Below are 18,047 nucleotides of genomic sequence, written 5' to 3' on the forward strand. Positions count from 1 at the left end.
CCCCCGGCTCTTAGCTCCCCCCTGGGTTTCCGATCACTGTCAGTGCCAGGGGGCTTCTTCCGTGCTTTCCCTTTTGCCTCCCTGCATTGTGCCTACATATGCAAATTAACCGCCATCTTTGTTGGCAGTTAACCGCCATCTTGGCTGGTGATTAATTTGCATATCTCGCTAATTAGCCAATGGGAAGGGTAGCGGTCGTATGCTAATTACCATGTTTCTCTTTTATTAGTGTAGATATACTAGAGGCCCGGTGCATGAAATTCATGTGGGGGGGGGAGCGGGGCGGGGGTCCCCTAGCCCAGCCTGTACCCTCTCCAATCCGGGACCCCTTGGGGGATGTCTGACTGCCAGTTTAGGCCTGATCCTGCTGTTCAGTCATTTGGTCGTCCCTCACTAACCCCCCTGCTGGCCAGGTCGCCCCACGCAGTCTGCTGTTCAGTTGTTTAGTCGTCCCTCACTAACACCTGTGCCGGTCTGGTCGCCCCACGCAGCCTGCTGCTCAGTCGTTTGGTTGTTCCTCACTAACCCCTGTGCCGGCCTGGTTGCCTCACGCAGCCTGTTTGGTCGTCCATTCGGTTGTGATGGTAGCTTAGGCATATATATATAATTTATATATATATATTCCTAAAGATTTAACCAAAGAACTTGTAGAACTAATTCAGTAAAGTTGATACAAAATAAACATACAAAAAAATTTGTTGCCAAGTTAGCTAACTTGCTCAAACTTCCTGGAGACTCTGACCAACTCTGTGTGCCCATCTCCCAGCCTCTGTTTCCTTCACTCACCATGGCTCTCACAGAGTGGCACCAGGAGGCACTGCTTGGTTTTCATGACGGCCCTTGCGGTTAATAAGCTGCTGAGCCTTGCTACAGAGGAAACTGGATTGGTAGATAGGTAGGTAGATTGAAGAGGGACAGATGTAGATGTAGATATGTAGATGATATACAAACGACTGGACATCCTACCATGCCGAGTGGCAATTTTTTCTCTCTCTTTTGGAGAGAAAAAATGAGCCTTAGGTTTTCAGTAGACTGACTGACTGATGTAATCTCCCTGGGGGAATCTGTTAAGAGCTGAATTAGCCCTGGGCAGAGCAATACTGGTCATGTGGTACCCATGACTCTTAACATGATTGAGTCTCTCCCTGAAGGCTTTTTTAAGCTGACACTATCACTTAACCCCAAAAAGAGGGCAGCAGAGAGATGAGCAATAGTTCTGTTGCTAACATCAGTTCTCACTAATCAACAGAGAAACTGCAATGTGATATTACCTCATACTTGTTAGAATGACTATTATAAAAAAGACAAGAAATAACAAGTGTTGGCAAAGATGTGGAGAAACGGGTACCTTCATGCACAACTGGCTGGAATGTAAATTGGTGCAGCCACTGTGGAAAACAGTATGGAGGTTTCTTAAAAAAAGTAGACATAGAGCTACCATATGGTCCGGCAATTCCTCTTCTGGGTATTTATCCAAAGAAAATTAAGACAACAACTTGGAAAGATACACACACCACATGTGGAGGTGTATGTATCACATGATTGTTTACATGTATTTATTATAAATAATCACTGCCGCATTATTTACAATAGCCAATACATGGAAGCAACTTAAGTTTCCATTAATGAATGAATGGATAAAGAAACTGTGACACACACACACACACACACACACACACACACACACACACAGTGGAATATTATTCAGCTCTGAAAAGAAAATCTTGCCATTTGTAAACCATTATATGTAACACGGCCTTTTTGTTCATTTCTGGGAGTTTAGGAACCTGACGTGTAAAATTGCATGTACGTTATTCTGTGCCACACTGTTTTCTGACATTTGCACTGGGACAGCACACTGGTGTCCATGAGGTTTACCCTCTGCCAGCTTTTCTTTGAACTCATTGGTGACTGTCCTTTTCATAATCAGGGTGCTGTTTAATCTCAGAATTCCAAGTGGTGTGTGTTAAGTAGAAATGAATGACAGCCTGTAGACAGCCATGCAAAAGAGAACCCCTTTTCCCTATAGCATCTCTTGAGTGTACAAATGGAGCATGTGACCCAAGGACATCACAGGAAATCCAACCCATGGTCACCCTAATACCGGATTCATTTAATTTATAATTATTTTAGATTTGAAAATTTACCCTCCTAAGTGCTCTGAAGAGTGCTGTCTCATAATTGATTACTTACCTTCGTGCCATTTCTGAAGCGCTTCCTAAGTCCACTGAGAGGGTCAGCCCATCTTTTTATTTTTCAATTAATAGATCATTTTATTTCCTTAGAACCCCTGCCACAAGTCACATCAAATACTGCCATGTTTGGGCCATCGTTTTTTTTTCTTCCCTACCACTTTTCCTACTTGCTAAATTTTATAGGAGATTTTGCAATTGATATTGCAACTGTGTTAAGAAATAGCTGTTTAAATACAGAATGAGAAAAATTCATTCTACTTGCTAACATAAATGCAATCTGCCCAAGACAGAAAACCCGAGATAGGTTTAATGTGTAACAAAACAAAAAACTGCTCCCCAAATCTTTAATATGCATTTACATAATATGCAAATGCTAAGAAACAATAAATAAGTATAAATTTGGTTTGGAGCTAGGAACCACTATTTGGGAATGATTCTACCATTTAACTGGGCTAGAAAATTCTACACCTCCAACTGAATACCTAGTAGCTTAATAAGAAATCCCTCATGAATTATAGAGAGACCTTCCACAAGAGTGTTCACCATAGAAATGACAGAAATGTGTGCGTGTGCACGTGCACCCACATACCAGTAACAGCATTAGAGTATCTCTCTTCTGGCATAAAAGAACATCTTTAAAATGATTGGAAGTGACTGGGGTTAAACGTGAACATTAAAGTATAAGGAGCAGCCAATGCTATGAAACACACAATCTGGATTTTCTGGGCCACTGTGGAGGGCTTTCAACACAGGGAATCAGAGGGAATTGTATAGACCCTGAACTCCTTGAGGGCGGAGAGATTTATATTCTGAGCCTCTGACCCTTGAACACAAATGTCAGGTCAACCAGCAGTGTGCCCCCAGGGCAGCGTGCTCTTGCGGGCAGGGGAGGAGCATTTCATCACTGACATCCTTTAGAATTGCTGGTTCATGGTGATAATAAAGAGCAGTCACTTTAAATTAGTTTTATAACTGTCTTAAATTCTCAGCAGAGAATGCAACCCTTGTGTCCTCACCCTAAGCCAGCAGTCACCAACTGGTGGTCCGCGGAGCGAGGTCTGAAAGGTTGGCAACCGCAAGCTGCAACCCCAACCCCTTGGTACGCAAGTGCCAAGATTGTCAGTGTCTATTTCTCTGGGATCTCCCACCACATAAAAGCCCTGTAGTGACACCAGCTGACACATCAACTGGGAGCAGCCTTTGGCGAGGGCAGCACAGCCAGTCACTCCCACAGCAGGGCCAAAGAGCATGTTGTTCATTGTGACCTTGTACCATGCTGGTTTTACCTCTGATTATGGGACCACTGTGGCCACACAGATGAACCCCAGCTCAGAATTAGGGAAAAGATGGCCAAACTGTGTGATCAAAGATGGACCTCTCAGAATAAGAAACTGACCGGTGGGCCAAAGTCTGGTAAATGCACACTTGTGTTCACCCGTGTTCTACTGGGGGCCTCCTCCTCCTCCCTCTGCAGCCCCCTGTACCTGAATGGTACACACTCTTACAGTTAACTACAGAATGTCTGGGTTAATTTATTCTGCCATCAGGAAAGGGCTGGACTTGGACATCAATCCTAAAATCACTCTGAGGCCTGATTCTTCTGCCGCTGGATTAGACAGAACACTGAGAAGTATGAGTTTTTCAGACAATCGAACATGTGTCCACCGCTGGGTGGGAAGCTGGGTTGCTTATCACACAGATCGTTTGTCACTGAGCCAAGTACTCCGAAGGGCTTCATCACGGGCAGTACAGGCTGCTGCAAGGAACTGCTCCCTCTCCAGCTCATGTTGCATTGGTACTCCCTCCCCCCTCTCCTCTTTTAAGGTTAGAAATAGCTTCCATGGAGAGGGAAATAGGACACATGCAGCAACAGGAGTCTGAGGTCAACTGAAAAGACCTTTGTTAACATAGTAATTTCCATGTTTTTTTTTTTAACATATCAACTAAGTTTTCTTTTTCCTTAGTTTTGGGTTCATGTGGGGCATTCACTTTCTTTAGTGGCAACGGTTTAGCTGGCACAGGCCAGCCCAATGTCTTGCCTGCACGGAAACTTAATGTAGAGTAAACTCAGAAAAAAGGTAAGTAAGGAAATGTGTCTCCTCCTATGACCCAGCAATTTAGCCCAGTGCAGGTGGACAAGGCTGGCTTGTTTATGGACAAGGAAAGTAAGGGGAGCTGGTTAGAGATGTGGGTCTTATATTCTGAAATATCAATCAATAGCTGTCATGTTTTATCCTGTACTTACATCTAAATATTTATTCTTTATTTCTTATCCTTGAATTATTACCTCTGAAATCATAATCTTGAGAACTGGGATACACACAAAACTCAAAACACAGGATCACATGAAAAAGAATGATGTTGATATGTGAGTGTGAAGCACTCCTTGGCCGACATATACTCATTTTTTCTACACAGCAAACCAAATTATAGATAGGAAGTTCTCACCTGGAGTCTTGAAGTTCCTCAGCTGGGAGGGAGTGTCGTAGACTTCAAGGATCCAGTCGCCGGCGGCTCGTTCTCCCCAGCAGTGAATAGTCATGAACTCCCAGTTTTTAAATCCTTCCATGGAGTGGTCAAAAAGCCTGAGGGAGAACCATAAAACATTGTTTTATCTGTTATTAATCAAGTCACTACCGTGATCGATGATCTTTTCAAATCCATCTGCCTGTTTGTCTCAAAACTGGAGGCTATATTCATCCTGGACATCACTGATTAGTAGATCCAAACATGTATCATTCATTGTTCTCCCACAGGGAACCAGGCATGGGCTGGCCATGCAATCACAAATCTAGAAGGCGCCACCACTGGAGAATCAGGGAAATTAGGTTAAGACTTTACCACAAGACAGATTGTTCCACGTGTTGAAGATGTGGTGCAACTGGCACTCCTTACACTGCTGATGGGAATGCAAAATGGGGCTGCTGCTCTAGAACAGGGTCTCGGTTCTTACCATACAACTCAACAATCCCCTCCTATATATTTACCCGAGAGACGTGAAGACATATGTCCATGCAAAGGACAACATGTGAATGTTCACAGCAGCTCTATTTAAGGCGGTCAAAAGCTGTTAACAACTCAAATGTCCTTCAACAGTGATAAAAACGAATGAACTAGTAATACCATGAATGAATTTCAAAAGCACTAAGGTGAGTCAGAGAAATCAGACACAAAAGACTACACTCTAGAAAAGGTAACAAACAGCTCAGTGGTTGTTGGACCTGCGAGGGAGGTGAGTGGGCTATGGTGGAGGTGTTAGGGGTCATGGAACTGTTTCACATTTTGGAAGTAATGGTGCATGGTTATACAACCATATAGATATGTTAAAACTCACTGAATTGGTTATATTAAAAAGTGAATTGTATGATATGTAAATTACACTCGGTCAAAAGGCTGCCTACTAACCTTCTCCAGTTCAGGAGTCATTCCTCAGACTCCAGCCTAGACTTTGATCTTCCAGCCCTTCCAACAAATTTTAAAAAACATGTTTTTATTGATTTCAGACACAGGAAGGGAGAGGGGGAGAGAGAGATAGAAACATCAATGATGACAGAGAATCACTGATCGGCTGCCTCCTGCATGCACCTTCCTGGGGATTGAGCCCACAACCTGGGCATGTGCCCTGACCAGGAATTGAACCATGACCTTTTTGTTCCTGGGTTGACACTCAACCACTAAACCACAGCCACTGGGCCTGGTGATTTCCTAAGGTTTTAATTCCCTACATGAAATCCTCTCCTACTTGAAATAGCTAGCATTGTTTCCTATGATGTAATGCTGAGGGATGCAAGTAATATGAGAAAGTAAGGAAATAAAATCCTCATCAAGATGAAAGAGAAATCAATAGATCATGTGTAAAACAAGCACATTGAGAAATGGGCCTATCATTTATATAGGCATATAATGTACATTTGACTTCCTGAAAACACAGCCAAAAGATTCCTGTGGAGATGGGGCCTGGAAGGTGGAAACTAAAAGATGAGACAAGTGACAGATATTTTCAAAGAACTTTTCTTTTTTAAATCATGTGCATCTATTATTTTTATTTTTTTTTAAAAGAATGAAATAAGAACAATAATCTGAGAGCCAGAGAGGTAGACAGAGAGGGAAATATGTCTAGCACTGTTTTAGGAGCAACAATGTCCAGTTCCTGGGACATATCTGTCCTTCAGTGGAGACAAATGCAAAGGTTATGGCGAGTGGATGTTGATGGTGATTTCATGTTCACCAAGCAAACTTGTGGTTATAATTTGACATTCTATGTAGTTCTTCCTTCTGGGGTAAAATATGCCCTTTTAAAAACAAAAAAACTAGTTTACTTTCCTTACAACGTAATATATTAAGATTCTATTTTTTTTTTTTTTACAAAAAGCATACTAAAGAGGCTCCTTCTAAAATGCTAGCTGGATTCAAAAGCTGCAATGTTGGGTGACACAGCTATAGGCTGTGTTAGGTAAATGGCTGACACTTTGCAGTATTTCCAGGAGAAAAACAATAAACAGGAATATGACTTGCTGCACGTTCCTGAGCCCTTGAAACAAGAAAAATAAAAATGATTTAGCAGCATTCTCTCAGTGTCCCATGTCAGGAACTCTGGGAAAGGCTGAGTTAAGGTTGAACAGGTTTCCTTTCTGGAGAACATCTCAGATCTCTGGGATATTCAGGTATGTCACAGGCATCTCTACAATGGGGTTAACGATAGACAGGGATTTTCAAACCTTACATGGGCACAAAGCCCCTTTCTCTTTTTAAGAATATCTGTATGCTATCTGTACAGTTTAGCTCTGAGCGAAGAGGGGTCTGGTATTTCAATGAGGACCTCACTGGGTCTGGCAGCTTTCCCTCACAATGACAGGGATGGAATTAGTGGCTCCCTATATGAATGTGTCCACACCTGCACTAGATATTCTATGCAGTAAGGATGGTACATTTGATGGAGATCCTATAAGTCATGTGCTACCAAAATAGGGCTCATTTTACAAGGTTATGGCTTAAAACTGGACTTGGCCAGGAAGAAATTGCTGAGTCATTACAGAATTGACTTATATACACAAGAGTTCTTCACGTTAAACTTAGAAAGTATGCATGCTGGGAGACACAGAGGTGGGGGAGAGGAGCTTTTTATGTTGCCTTTCCTGCCAGAGACACATTACTAAAGGGAATATGTTGACACAGAAATGGACGGAGGCGGAAAACCAGTCTAGAACCACTTCCTAGCCCACAGTCTAATTTAGGCTCTAATTCTGGTGGCCATTGAGCCATTTGAGGGCACTGAAGCAACAACTTGTCACATCATACCTTTCTAAGAGTGCCAGACTTCAAAGCAATTCCCAAACAGTTTAGACAGAGCATCTGGCTGCTTGCCTCACGTCCAAAAACGACAAAGGAGACTGAGGCTGCTGTCGCACGAGGGGCCGTCTTGTTTCCACAACCTTAGCCAGCTTTTCATCCTCCCAGGTCAGCTATTTGACTGCCGGATTAGCAGGCCCTCTGTTTCTTCCCTTCCACCCTTTCCTGTCCACCTCTGAAAACCGTTCCGTTGCTTTTAATCACTTTTAAATCACGTTGGAAATAAAAATTAAATATACACCAGGTGCCAAGAAGAAATGTTCACAAATCAGCATTCAAACAAGTGTTTCAAAGCTCGAATATAAACAGGCTTTGTCTATCTGGCTCACCAGCTACCCCCTGGTCTCCTCACTTTACACAGAGCTGGCACGATCATTAATTTCACGGGAACATAAAAGCTGAGGAGAGGAATTAAAATGAGGCTCAACTCAATCATTCCATTTTGCTAAAAGAGTTGATGGGGAAAGAGACAGACACTGATGGCTGTTGTTTCAACTAGCTGGGCATTCGGTGTTCTACCTTCACCCTGTCTTTTATTTTAATGCTGTTCCTTGTTTATTGCACTGTACCTTTTAAAGACACCACATCACCTGCACATGACAGGAAGTCATGTCGTTAGTAGACTAGACTTGTGTTGCAAAGAATATACTTGCTCAAGATAATCCAGTGTCAGATGGTGGACACCTGCTAAGGAGATTCTAACTGTGTGGTCTCTGTATAGCAACTAAAAAGTCCAATGCCCGGTGTGAACGCCTCTGCTGTGCCATCAGTGGAGAAACCAGACACATGCCAGCATCATCGGTGTGGGGAAGACGCCAATGAAGCAGGGCCAGTGTGCAGCAAGCTGGAGTAGGGGAACTCCAGGTCCGTATCCACATCTCCTGTTGTGGTGAAACCCTGTCCTGTCAGAGCTGACTTCCTAATAACATGCTCAACGAAAGGAGATGTGCACACGGTGGCAGAAATGATGCATCTGGTTATTAAATGGTGCCCCACAGCCCTGTCCCATTGAGCAGTTTTCAAATAAGTTATTTTGGATGAAGCCTGGTAGTACATTCTTGTGAGGAAGTAACCCAGGAAATACCTCCTATAACTACTTTAAGCTCTCCCCCTCCCCCCTTTCTCACTTCAAGAGCGGAGCCAAACCATCAAGGCTACAACATTTTCCTTCCTATGATGTTACGGCAATCGTTTAATAAGATGTATAAATACTGACAGCTATGTGTACAGAATTATTTCTAGAATTGTAAATGGATCTTAATTTCAGAACTATACCCTAACAAACAGTATTTATGTTCACTATAAAAATAGACATTAGACCAATATTTTTGGAAGTTTTCTCTGTTTTAAAATGTCTGAGTGCTTCATCCCTATTTAAGGTAGAGCATATATAATGCTTAAAGCACTCATTTGTCTCAATTGCATTTTAGTTTTTTATTTTCTTTAGCTACTGGCTTTTGTAAGTTTTAAATAATTTGTTTCTGAAATAGGGTATTGAAAACACACTATTAGGTCTTTTTCTCTCTAACCTAAATCATTTATTTAAGAAAGGTTGAGTGAAAGATACTGGTTCTAGAGGTTTTGATGACCTAAAAAGATGAGTTTTAAAAAACTTTCAACATGCCCACTATTACTAACTTACTCACCAACCCCAAAATGCATTTCTTCTTGTGGGTAGGTATATGATGTAAGTACTTAATCTTGTGAAGATTTAGTCCATTTTATGGCTTTTATCGAAGTATCTGCTTTATATTTTTAACTCCTCTGTAAATTACTTGCACACAGCATCTAGCTAGCACATACTGCCCACAAGTCTTCTGATGACACGAAAATAACAAGAACGTGTACAAAAAAGCTGGATTATCTCTTAAATCGATGCTAAAGTGTGGTGTGTGGACAAGCAGCTTCGGCATCACCTGGGAGCTTATCTGGAAGGCAAATCCATGGACCTCACCCCAGATCTCCAGATGACAACCTCTGGGAGAGGGGCCAGCCATCTGCTTGACTGAGTCATTCACCAGGTGCGTGGAGAAGCGCGGGGAAATAAAGGCTAGCACTTACTAAGTACTTGCTATGCCAGGGGCCGTGCTGAGGACTTGCTTTACGTTATCTTATTTAATACTTGCAACAACCCTGTGAGGCACACACTATGAGGTCTGTTTTCCAGATGAGAGAATCACCTTTCCAAAGTCAAACAGAAAAACGGGTGAAGTCAAGATCACCCAGCTCTGGCTAATTCTAAGGCCATCCCTTCTTTTGAACGAAGGAAGAGGGTTCTCACGGGGAGGCCTTACTGAAATGAAAAACTTTCACTGCAAAAGTATCATTTGTACTGCAAGTCACAAATGCATGCATATAGCCTGACACTTTACAAATGTCCACAGTCTGTTGTTGAACATGTGGGAAGGGCAGCAACCAAAATGATTCAAATATAAACACCACACTTAACCATAGTTCATGATAGAAGGCTATAGGTTTTGCAGCTTAGAAAGTGCACCTCCTCTGTACTTAAGATCCTAATTAGAAGCAGAGATACTCAGCTGTAATCAAATTTAGAAAGGGAGGCTTTCTGTCAGAGGCCAAAATTTGGAACCCAGAGAAACGAACTCTAAAACTCAATGAGTTGGGGGAGGGGAGGTTCAGGGAGGGGGAAGATGATGACAGCTTTTTGTAATTCTCAACAAGTGCAATTGAAGGAAGAATCTGATGAGACATGCTTTTGTTTGAAAATTTTTACAAGGGCAGATTGTGAATGTCGTAGAACAAAAGCTCCTATCTAAAGTTGCTCTTGTCTAAAAACATTTTCAAGGCATCCCAGCTGCCCTGGCTGCCCCTGCGGTTCGGTGCTAGATCTCTACATTCTCCCCAGAAGCAAACAATCTGTGGCGATCATTTAGCCTGGCTCTTTGTTAGGCAGGGCTAACAGGCCAAGAGGGGAACCCAAAGGGTGGGAGGGCAGGGGAAACAAAGGGGAGAGGAGGCACTGCCCTTTGTCCATTTGAGGACTCCTCTGTTTATTCAGGGCTCCCACCCTCCCACTAAATCATCCACCTGGCTTCCCTGGGGTGCTCGCCTGCTGGGCGAATGGGGCGCAAGCTCAAGTTGGACTGGCTCTCAATGCTGCCGAGTGCCTTCCAGGCTCAGCACCTGCAGATGCCTGGGTAAACGCTCTTCCCCCAGCAGCTGTTCTCCACAGGAGCTCCAGCAAGTGCCCCGCAGCCCGCACAGGGCGGCGCTGAGGGGCTCCGGACGGCCCACGCAGACCTAACGTGCTCAGCGACGTGGTGGAAAATCGATTCCCCAGGACTTGCTGTGCAGAGGGGAAGCACAGGATGCGCTGAAGAAATGCCTCACAGAAATGTCTAGGAAAAGGAGGACTTTATTCCCTTTGGGAATTTACCCTTAAGGATAATATTTTCAGGGCCCAAGACTATAATCCCTATTTTGTCAACACTGACAAGAACAGTCCCAGGGAAGAAGGGAGCGGCATGTCTCCCCTCCTTGTCCACGTGTCTAGTTTTGCCTCATAAAGGGGGTGTGGGCTCGCTCTCGGCACCCTCCCTTCCTGCAACAGCCAATCCACAGTCCCTGTGAGGAGCTGCACCTCCCGGAGGAGCAGGAGGGACCTGATGGGAGTGACTCTTGGCCACAGCTCTACCTCTTCACCTCAAATGCCCCCTCACCTCCACTAGGGAAACTCTGTATTTAAAACCTTTCAGAATCCTATCTTTTAACTGCACAGTGTTCTCTGCTGTATGTGATCTTCAGAAATCTTGACTTCCCTGAAGGAAAGATATGCAAACAGGGGAGCAATTTATCGCTCTCATTTATAATCTTTGATACACAAATTCCTTCTAAAACCCAACCTAGTCACCTTTTCCTTGAGGTGAAGTGTTTTGCCCTGCAGACCAACGAGGAGGAGGCCAGGAGGCAAGTAGGCCTCCCCCCCGCCTCCCCACCCTTTTCTGTGCTGCTTGCCCCCAGCTCCCAGTCCTGGGAATGTGTTTTTAAACAGGGCCAACGTGACAGGGCACAAGGATTCCTTGCCACTAGGCTTGAGACGGAGTGGTTTTGAGTAGAGATTTCCTCTCATAAAATTTAAGCTTCAGAATACGCCAGAAGGAGGAAATGCCAAGAGAAACCGTCTTTCCCGGAGCCGCCTCGGTAGGAGGGATGCTACCAGTGTCAAGCACAGCGGGGACAGGGGAGCCAGGCCCTGGAACGTGGCCACGTGTGGCTTTGGGACCTGGGGCAGCTGTTTTACATTTAAGGAGTCAGCCGCTCAGAGCAATGTTTTGGGGGAGCTGTAGACAAATGAATTCATAACATCCTTTACATCTCTCGGTGCCGTCAGCCCCTTCTCCAGTCTAGACTGTGTACCTCTTTGGGGGGCTACTTGTTTTCCTGAGATGGAAAATGTCCAAAAGAGCAGTGGTTAAGAAAATGCTCCAGACCCAGAAGCCCCACTCTGGGTGCAAATCTCATTCTTGGGAGCCCTTGATTGGGGAAACTGAGGGAAACCTCGGGACCGCCAGTCGCTGAGCGCCTGAAATGCATGTTTCTTTTTCTCCGACACAAGTCAGGCAGCGATCTTGGGTTCAGCACTTTGCAAAGAGCAAAGCAGATGTCCGTGGTTCAAGAATGCATGTGCGACTGACGCCAGGGACCTCGTCATCCACCAAACGCCTGTGACGAGCGGCACCCACAGCTCCTCTGCTCACAAGTTTCCTCACTGAAGTCATTTTGGGGGAAGCCAACACAAAATACCAGAATGTGCAGGAAGAGCCCAGCAAGGCGGAGGAGGCTGAGCTTTCCAAGCACACAGCAACTGCGAAGGACTGTTTTTCCACGATAGAGGGGCTGGAGGCAGAAGAGCTGCCCGTGTGTGCACTTCACAATGTTTCACCTGCAATCTCTTTCAGGTTCCATGCAGATGAACAATGGTGAAGACAGAAAAGAAACAACAGAGAAAAGGGTCTTCTCTGGGTTCAGTAACAAAGGCTAGTGTGACCTCCATTAATCATGTCATTGTGCATCTGAAGGCCTCGCTTGTTGAAAAGAAGCATCAGGCAGGTATGTGCAATGACCTGGCAGGTGACAGCGGAGACCCGTCTACAGGGTGCGGAGGACCCAGCGCTTCATAAAGCTCTACGCCCAGACGTCCCCATGCTGGAATGGGAGCTGTCAGGTTTTAAAGAACACGGCAAGTCTTTCAAGTGCGGAAAGAAAATGCAATTGAAGATTTAGGAATCTGTACTGGAAGCGCTACTTATTGCTCTCCCTTTTTCTCCCTGTCCCATTGCAGATAGAATTTGGGGATTCTGAAAAGCAACTGGCAACTGCCCAGGCTCACTTCGGATCTGCAGGCCTGCATTGGCTCCTGGCCTCTCACCTCCTCCGGCTTGTTGTTAAGGCTGCTAACAAAGACCCGCGCTGCCAGGGTCCCCTGGCACGTGTACTCCATACTAGGTTGGCTTTCATTTGGACTCTATATGCCATTGATGATGAGGTTTTTACTCCCATTAAATGTTCCTCTTGGAGAAAAATATAAAATGAAAGACTCTTTTAGGCTCCTTTCTGCTTGTCTTATGGTTTGTACTTTAGAACCATAATGGGAATGAGGTGTATAGGACAACCTGATATTTTCCCATCTGGTCCCACCTGTTGACAAGCACCGCCCCTCCCCCCTGCCCCCCCCCATGCTCCCAACCACTCAAAAAGCCAGTGGGGCAAAGAAAGCTTGGGCTAGAACATTCTGGCCTTTTCTCAGGATCCTGGCACAGGGGGTGGGGAGAAGTGACAAGGCTAAGAAGAGAAACTGAGTGCCCTTTGGGGCAATAAAGACTAAAGGGCTAGCCTTTAAAATAGGGGTCAGTCAGCTACACAGCCTCCTCAAGCCACAGCTGCCCTCTGCCTGTTCTGTAAATAGAGTTTTACTGGACCACAGCCATGCCCATCCATTTATATCGTCTACAGTGGCTTTTGCACTCTAATGGCCAAGTTGAGTAGCTATAACAGAAACATGGCCTGCAAAGCTCAAAACATTTACTAATTGACTGTTTGTGGGGGAAAATTTGCCAGTACCCTTTTTAAAACAAATAGAATTTCCTTGAACTTCAGAAAATGCTTGGGCAAGAGAAGTCAGCTAATCTGTACCAAATGCCAGCGGACATTTAAGGACAGGGGGAAGAATCTCAGAGGCCTAAGGAGTTAGGGCTCTATGTATCATTTTAGGATAAGGAACAACAGGTGGCCTTCCATTTTTCTGCAGCATCCCTTTCATATTCCCCAACTATTATATGTGCTACTGTTCTTTGCAGCTTCACACTCTCTAATTATGTATGGGCAGTGACTATCCATCATGACATCTGTGTGCCCCTTAGTTAGTTCTTAGGGTAGTAAATAGAGAGCAGCTGCCCTTTCCTCCCTAAAGAACAGCTGAGTGTCAGTGTGACTCACACTCTGGTGGGCAGAGGTTATCATGGTACCTGTTGGCCAAAAGCTGGGACCTGGTTCCTGAGGGTGAGGTCAGGTAGATGGCCAGGTCACCCCTCCTGGGATGGGTGATGGTTATGCGCACAACTACGTGCTCCAGGTAGTTGACATGGTGGTTGGGGTTATCCGAGCAGCCCGACGCTTTGTAGATGGAGCGCACGGCACTGTTGGGGCGAATTGTCCTGCAACAGAGAGAGAGGGGGTTTGAGTGAGGTTCCTGGCGAAGAGAGCCTGCAGGCCTCGAATGACATTGCACAATGTAATACAAGCAGCTGGCCGCTGGACACGCAAGGACACAGTGCTATCACCAAATGGTTGGGTCATTGAAAGGATTAACACTTTAGACAGCGGGAAAGATGCAATCGAGAGGAAAGGGGGAATTGAGGGCCTTTTACCTTCACACAGGTAGTGCTTTTCCAACGTAAGAATCTCAGCTTATAAAACACAGATTGTTGGGCCCTGGACCCAGTGTCTGATTCAGTAAGGCTGGGCTAGATCCCAAGAATTAGCATTTCTAACAAGTTCCCAGGTGATAGGGAAGTTGCTGGTCTATGGAATACACTTTGAGAGCCACTGCTATAGAGTACCATGGTACAGTGAAAGCTTGGGGATTAGCATGACTGTGGGATTTGACCCTGGTCTACCATTTCCTTACTCTATAACCCAGGGGTACACACTTCCTCTTGTCCACAGGTTCCTGTCCTCTTCACTAGCTTCTTTCTGTGCCATTGCCCCCTCCCCCCTACCCCCCTTGAACACTGGGCTCTAGCCACACTGGCCTCAGTTCAAGTTCTGGGATAGTTTTCCAACTCAGGGCCCCCTCCCCCCACCCTCTGCTGTTCCTATGACTGACTCTTCATGGCCAAAGCTTAAATTTCACTCTCTGAGACTGTCATTGAACCACAGGAAAAATATGTCGCCACTCTTATTTTCTACCCTTTGTATGCCCAACATTCACTTATTGTAACTTAGAATTATTTACTTATATTTTTTTGACTTGACTCCCACAAGACTGTAAACTTCAAAGGGAAGGAAGCCCTTCTCATTCCCCTTAATATCTAGCTCAGTGCTTGCTATTCAGTAAGTGCAAGAAAAATAGTTGCCGAACTGGTAAATAAATTTGTGAATGAATAAACAAATATTCCCACTGATCTCGCTTCCTCATTTGTCAAATGGGAGTAATACCCAAACGTTTACAAACTTTTAATAAGAAAACACACATGAAGTTTCTAGCACTTGGCAGGGCCCTTAATAAGTGTTCCATAAATACTGGTTCACTTTCCACTCCTTTATCTTTTTTCTGTTATTCTATGCCACAAATGAATATGGGGAAAAACCCCACTTTACTTCATTTATTTCTGCTTCCTGACAAATTTTCTCAAGAATTACAATGGCTCTAGTTTTATCATAAACAAAGTCCATAAATATTTTTATGAGAGCCAACTCTCTAAAAAAGAAAGCCAAAAGCAAAATACGAATAAAATCATGAAGATGTATCCTGTTCTGTGGATTCAGCACCTAGGAGAGACTTCACATTCTCGCTAGGTCAACCCTGTCAGCACAGCCTTCACGTTTGTGCAGCTGAAACCTGGGAACGGGCCCTGGGATCTCTAAGTAAACTGCAATCTCATTAACTGTGCATTTCCCCCACTCTGGAGAACTGCATGGTATGGAGTTAAGCTACCAGAACATGCTATTTAGTTTCTTGGAGTACATTGACTTACGAAGAATACTTATAACAACAAATAGATATACTGATAGAGTAGAAGTCTTAAGAATGCCCATCAAGAGTCCCCCCCCCCACCCCCCACCCCCAAATCACCTTTTAAGAGATGCTTTTCTTTTAAGGATACTTGGGTTCTACTTTGTGGATTTAACAGCTTCGTATCCCAGACATTCTATTAGAGTTTGTAATTACATTAGAAAAAAACTACACCGGTTTTAGCTTCCATGTGTAACGCAGGGCTATCCTGAGCACTTGCCCTGGCCTGCACTCTTTCAAGACATTGATGTGCTATGTACTTGCGGCAAACCTTACTTGATTTGTCGGTCTGTGCTCTCTACACACACATGCTGCTGAGGAACAGTGGTCCACTTCTCCGCCTCCATCACCATGGCTTCTGCATCCATCAGTCCAAAACCATAGAGATGGCTCACTACAAAAGGCAAGAAGCTGGTCAGCTTTGCTGTGGTTATGAGCAACCTGTGCTATACATGTTGAGCTATAATTTCATTCAGCAGAGAACACACATCCCCCTAAGGGATCCTAGCTTTCTTTATAGCAATGATTTAAAACAAATAAAACAAGACAAGTAAACAATCACAACAAGAAAATGAATGTGTATAACATTATCATCACTAGTAACATGACTATCATTCATGTGTTGTTTTTACATGGCAGGCACAAGTGCATATTTTTACATTTAATCCTCCTAACAATCAAAGATGTTAATGCTATTATTTATCATCGTTCATGAATGAGAAAATTGAGGATCAGAGAGAAACTTGGCTGGGATTGCCCAACAATTCAGTGGTTGGGCTGGATTCTAACCCACATGTTTGCTCAAAGACCACTTGTATTCATATGATGACATCATCAATTTTGTGAGATAAAGTAATAGGATTAAAGAGAAGTGACGATGTATACAACTTCTTCTAGTGCAATGAGAACTTACATGGAAGAAATGCCAATTTTCAGACATGCCTAGAAGTTAGGTTGAATATTCCAGAAGACATAAATTATTACCTTTCCTCTAGCATATGAAAAATTTATTAAACATTATTCATGAAACATTTGGAGGCATCTAACTTTTATGCCAACTTTGTATCCTCACATGTTGTAATCTTTTAGTTCTCAATGAGAATACTTATTGATCTAAAGCTGAATTTGACAGAACTGTCTCAGAAACTTCGATTGCATACAGGAATATTTTAATGATAATACAGCAAGATCAACTTGTGCAGTTCTTTCTGAAAATACTTTAAAATCCCAGTTGAATACTTCAAATATTCACCATGTATTAAACTGTCTCATATCTTTATATTTAACACAAAGTCATACTTCTACCAAATTTGTTGCCTAAAACATTTTCCTTATAACATTAATTACTTTATGCAAATATTTCTAAAGCTGCCCAGGCTTATGGATTATTTAAATACTTCAGCTTAAAATTCAAGATGTTCTATGTTGTAATCCCATTCAATTTTCAAAATAAACTCCTTTTTTTTTTGCTTTAGAAAAGTCATTCCTGTTCTGGAGATCTGACATTCCCAGTCATATCGTGCTCATTCTGTCTCACCGCCTTTGCTCATGCTGGGCCCTGGGCCTGGAATTCCTTCACTACTCTAGGTGAAGAGTTAAACTCTACTCTTACAAGTTCCTGAAGGCCCAGCTAGTCTATCTTCTCTTTCTTGAAATAATCTCTAGACTATAAAAATCAATAGTTACTGAAATTCAATCATCTGTGATCAGTGAGCTTCTCTCCTTTATAGTCCTATACCTCTAATTAATTTGTCAATCCATCTGCCCAGTCATCCACTCAACCATCCATCCACCCACCCATCCATCTGCTCACTCATCCATCCATCCATTCGTCTGTCTACCCACCCACCTATCCATCTATCTATCATTTCTTGAGTGCCTTCTATGTGCCAGGCACTGTACTATGCACTGCACATTTTATCTGTGCCAACAATTGAATTGATAATTAACTCTGCCAGCATATGTATTTTTACCCCAATTGTATTATAAACTACTTGATGGCAGGAACTGGGTCTTATATTTCTTTATATGTTTCATGGGATTTAGCAGAACATATACATATTGGAGGAAAAAGATATTATAGCATATCTACACTAATAAAAGAGAAACATGGTAATTAGCGTACGACCGCTACCCTTCCCATTGGCTAATCAGCATATCCTTATGCAAATCAACTGCCAACTAAGATGGCGGCCGGCAGCCATGCACTGAAGCGAACAGGGAGGCTTGCTTGCTCCAGTGATGGC

The 18,047-nt window shown here is 43.7% G+C and overlaps 1 protein-coding gene across 1 annotated transcript in view; it reads right to left on the bottom strand.

The window, feature by feature from the left end:
- Window positions 1-18,047, bottom strand: part of PCSK5 (proprotein convertase subtilisin/kexin type 5) — a gene marked incomplete at its 5' end in the record, with an annotated part of 415,527 nt that overhangs the window by 158,571 nt on the left and 238,909 nt on the right. Inside the window, 3 exons of the mRNA XM_005868347.2 lie at window positions 4,644-4,780; window positions 14,033-14,221; window positions 16,078-16,195. Coding sequence (XP_005868409.1) covers window positions 4,644-4,780; window positions 14,033-14,221; window positions 16,078-16,195 — 444 coding nt within the window. The remainder of the gene's footprint in view (window positions 1-4,643; window positions 4,781-14,032; window positions 14,222-16,077; window positions 16,196-18,047) is intronic.

This window comes from Myotis brandtii, unplaced genomic scaffold (genome assembly GCF_000412655.1).
Source record: "Myotis brandtii unplaced genomic scaffold, ASM41265v1 scaffold266, whole genome shotgun sequence".
Lineage (NCBI taxonomy): Eukaryota > Metazoa > Chordata > Mammalia > Chiroptera > Vespertilionidae > Myotis > Myotis brandtii.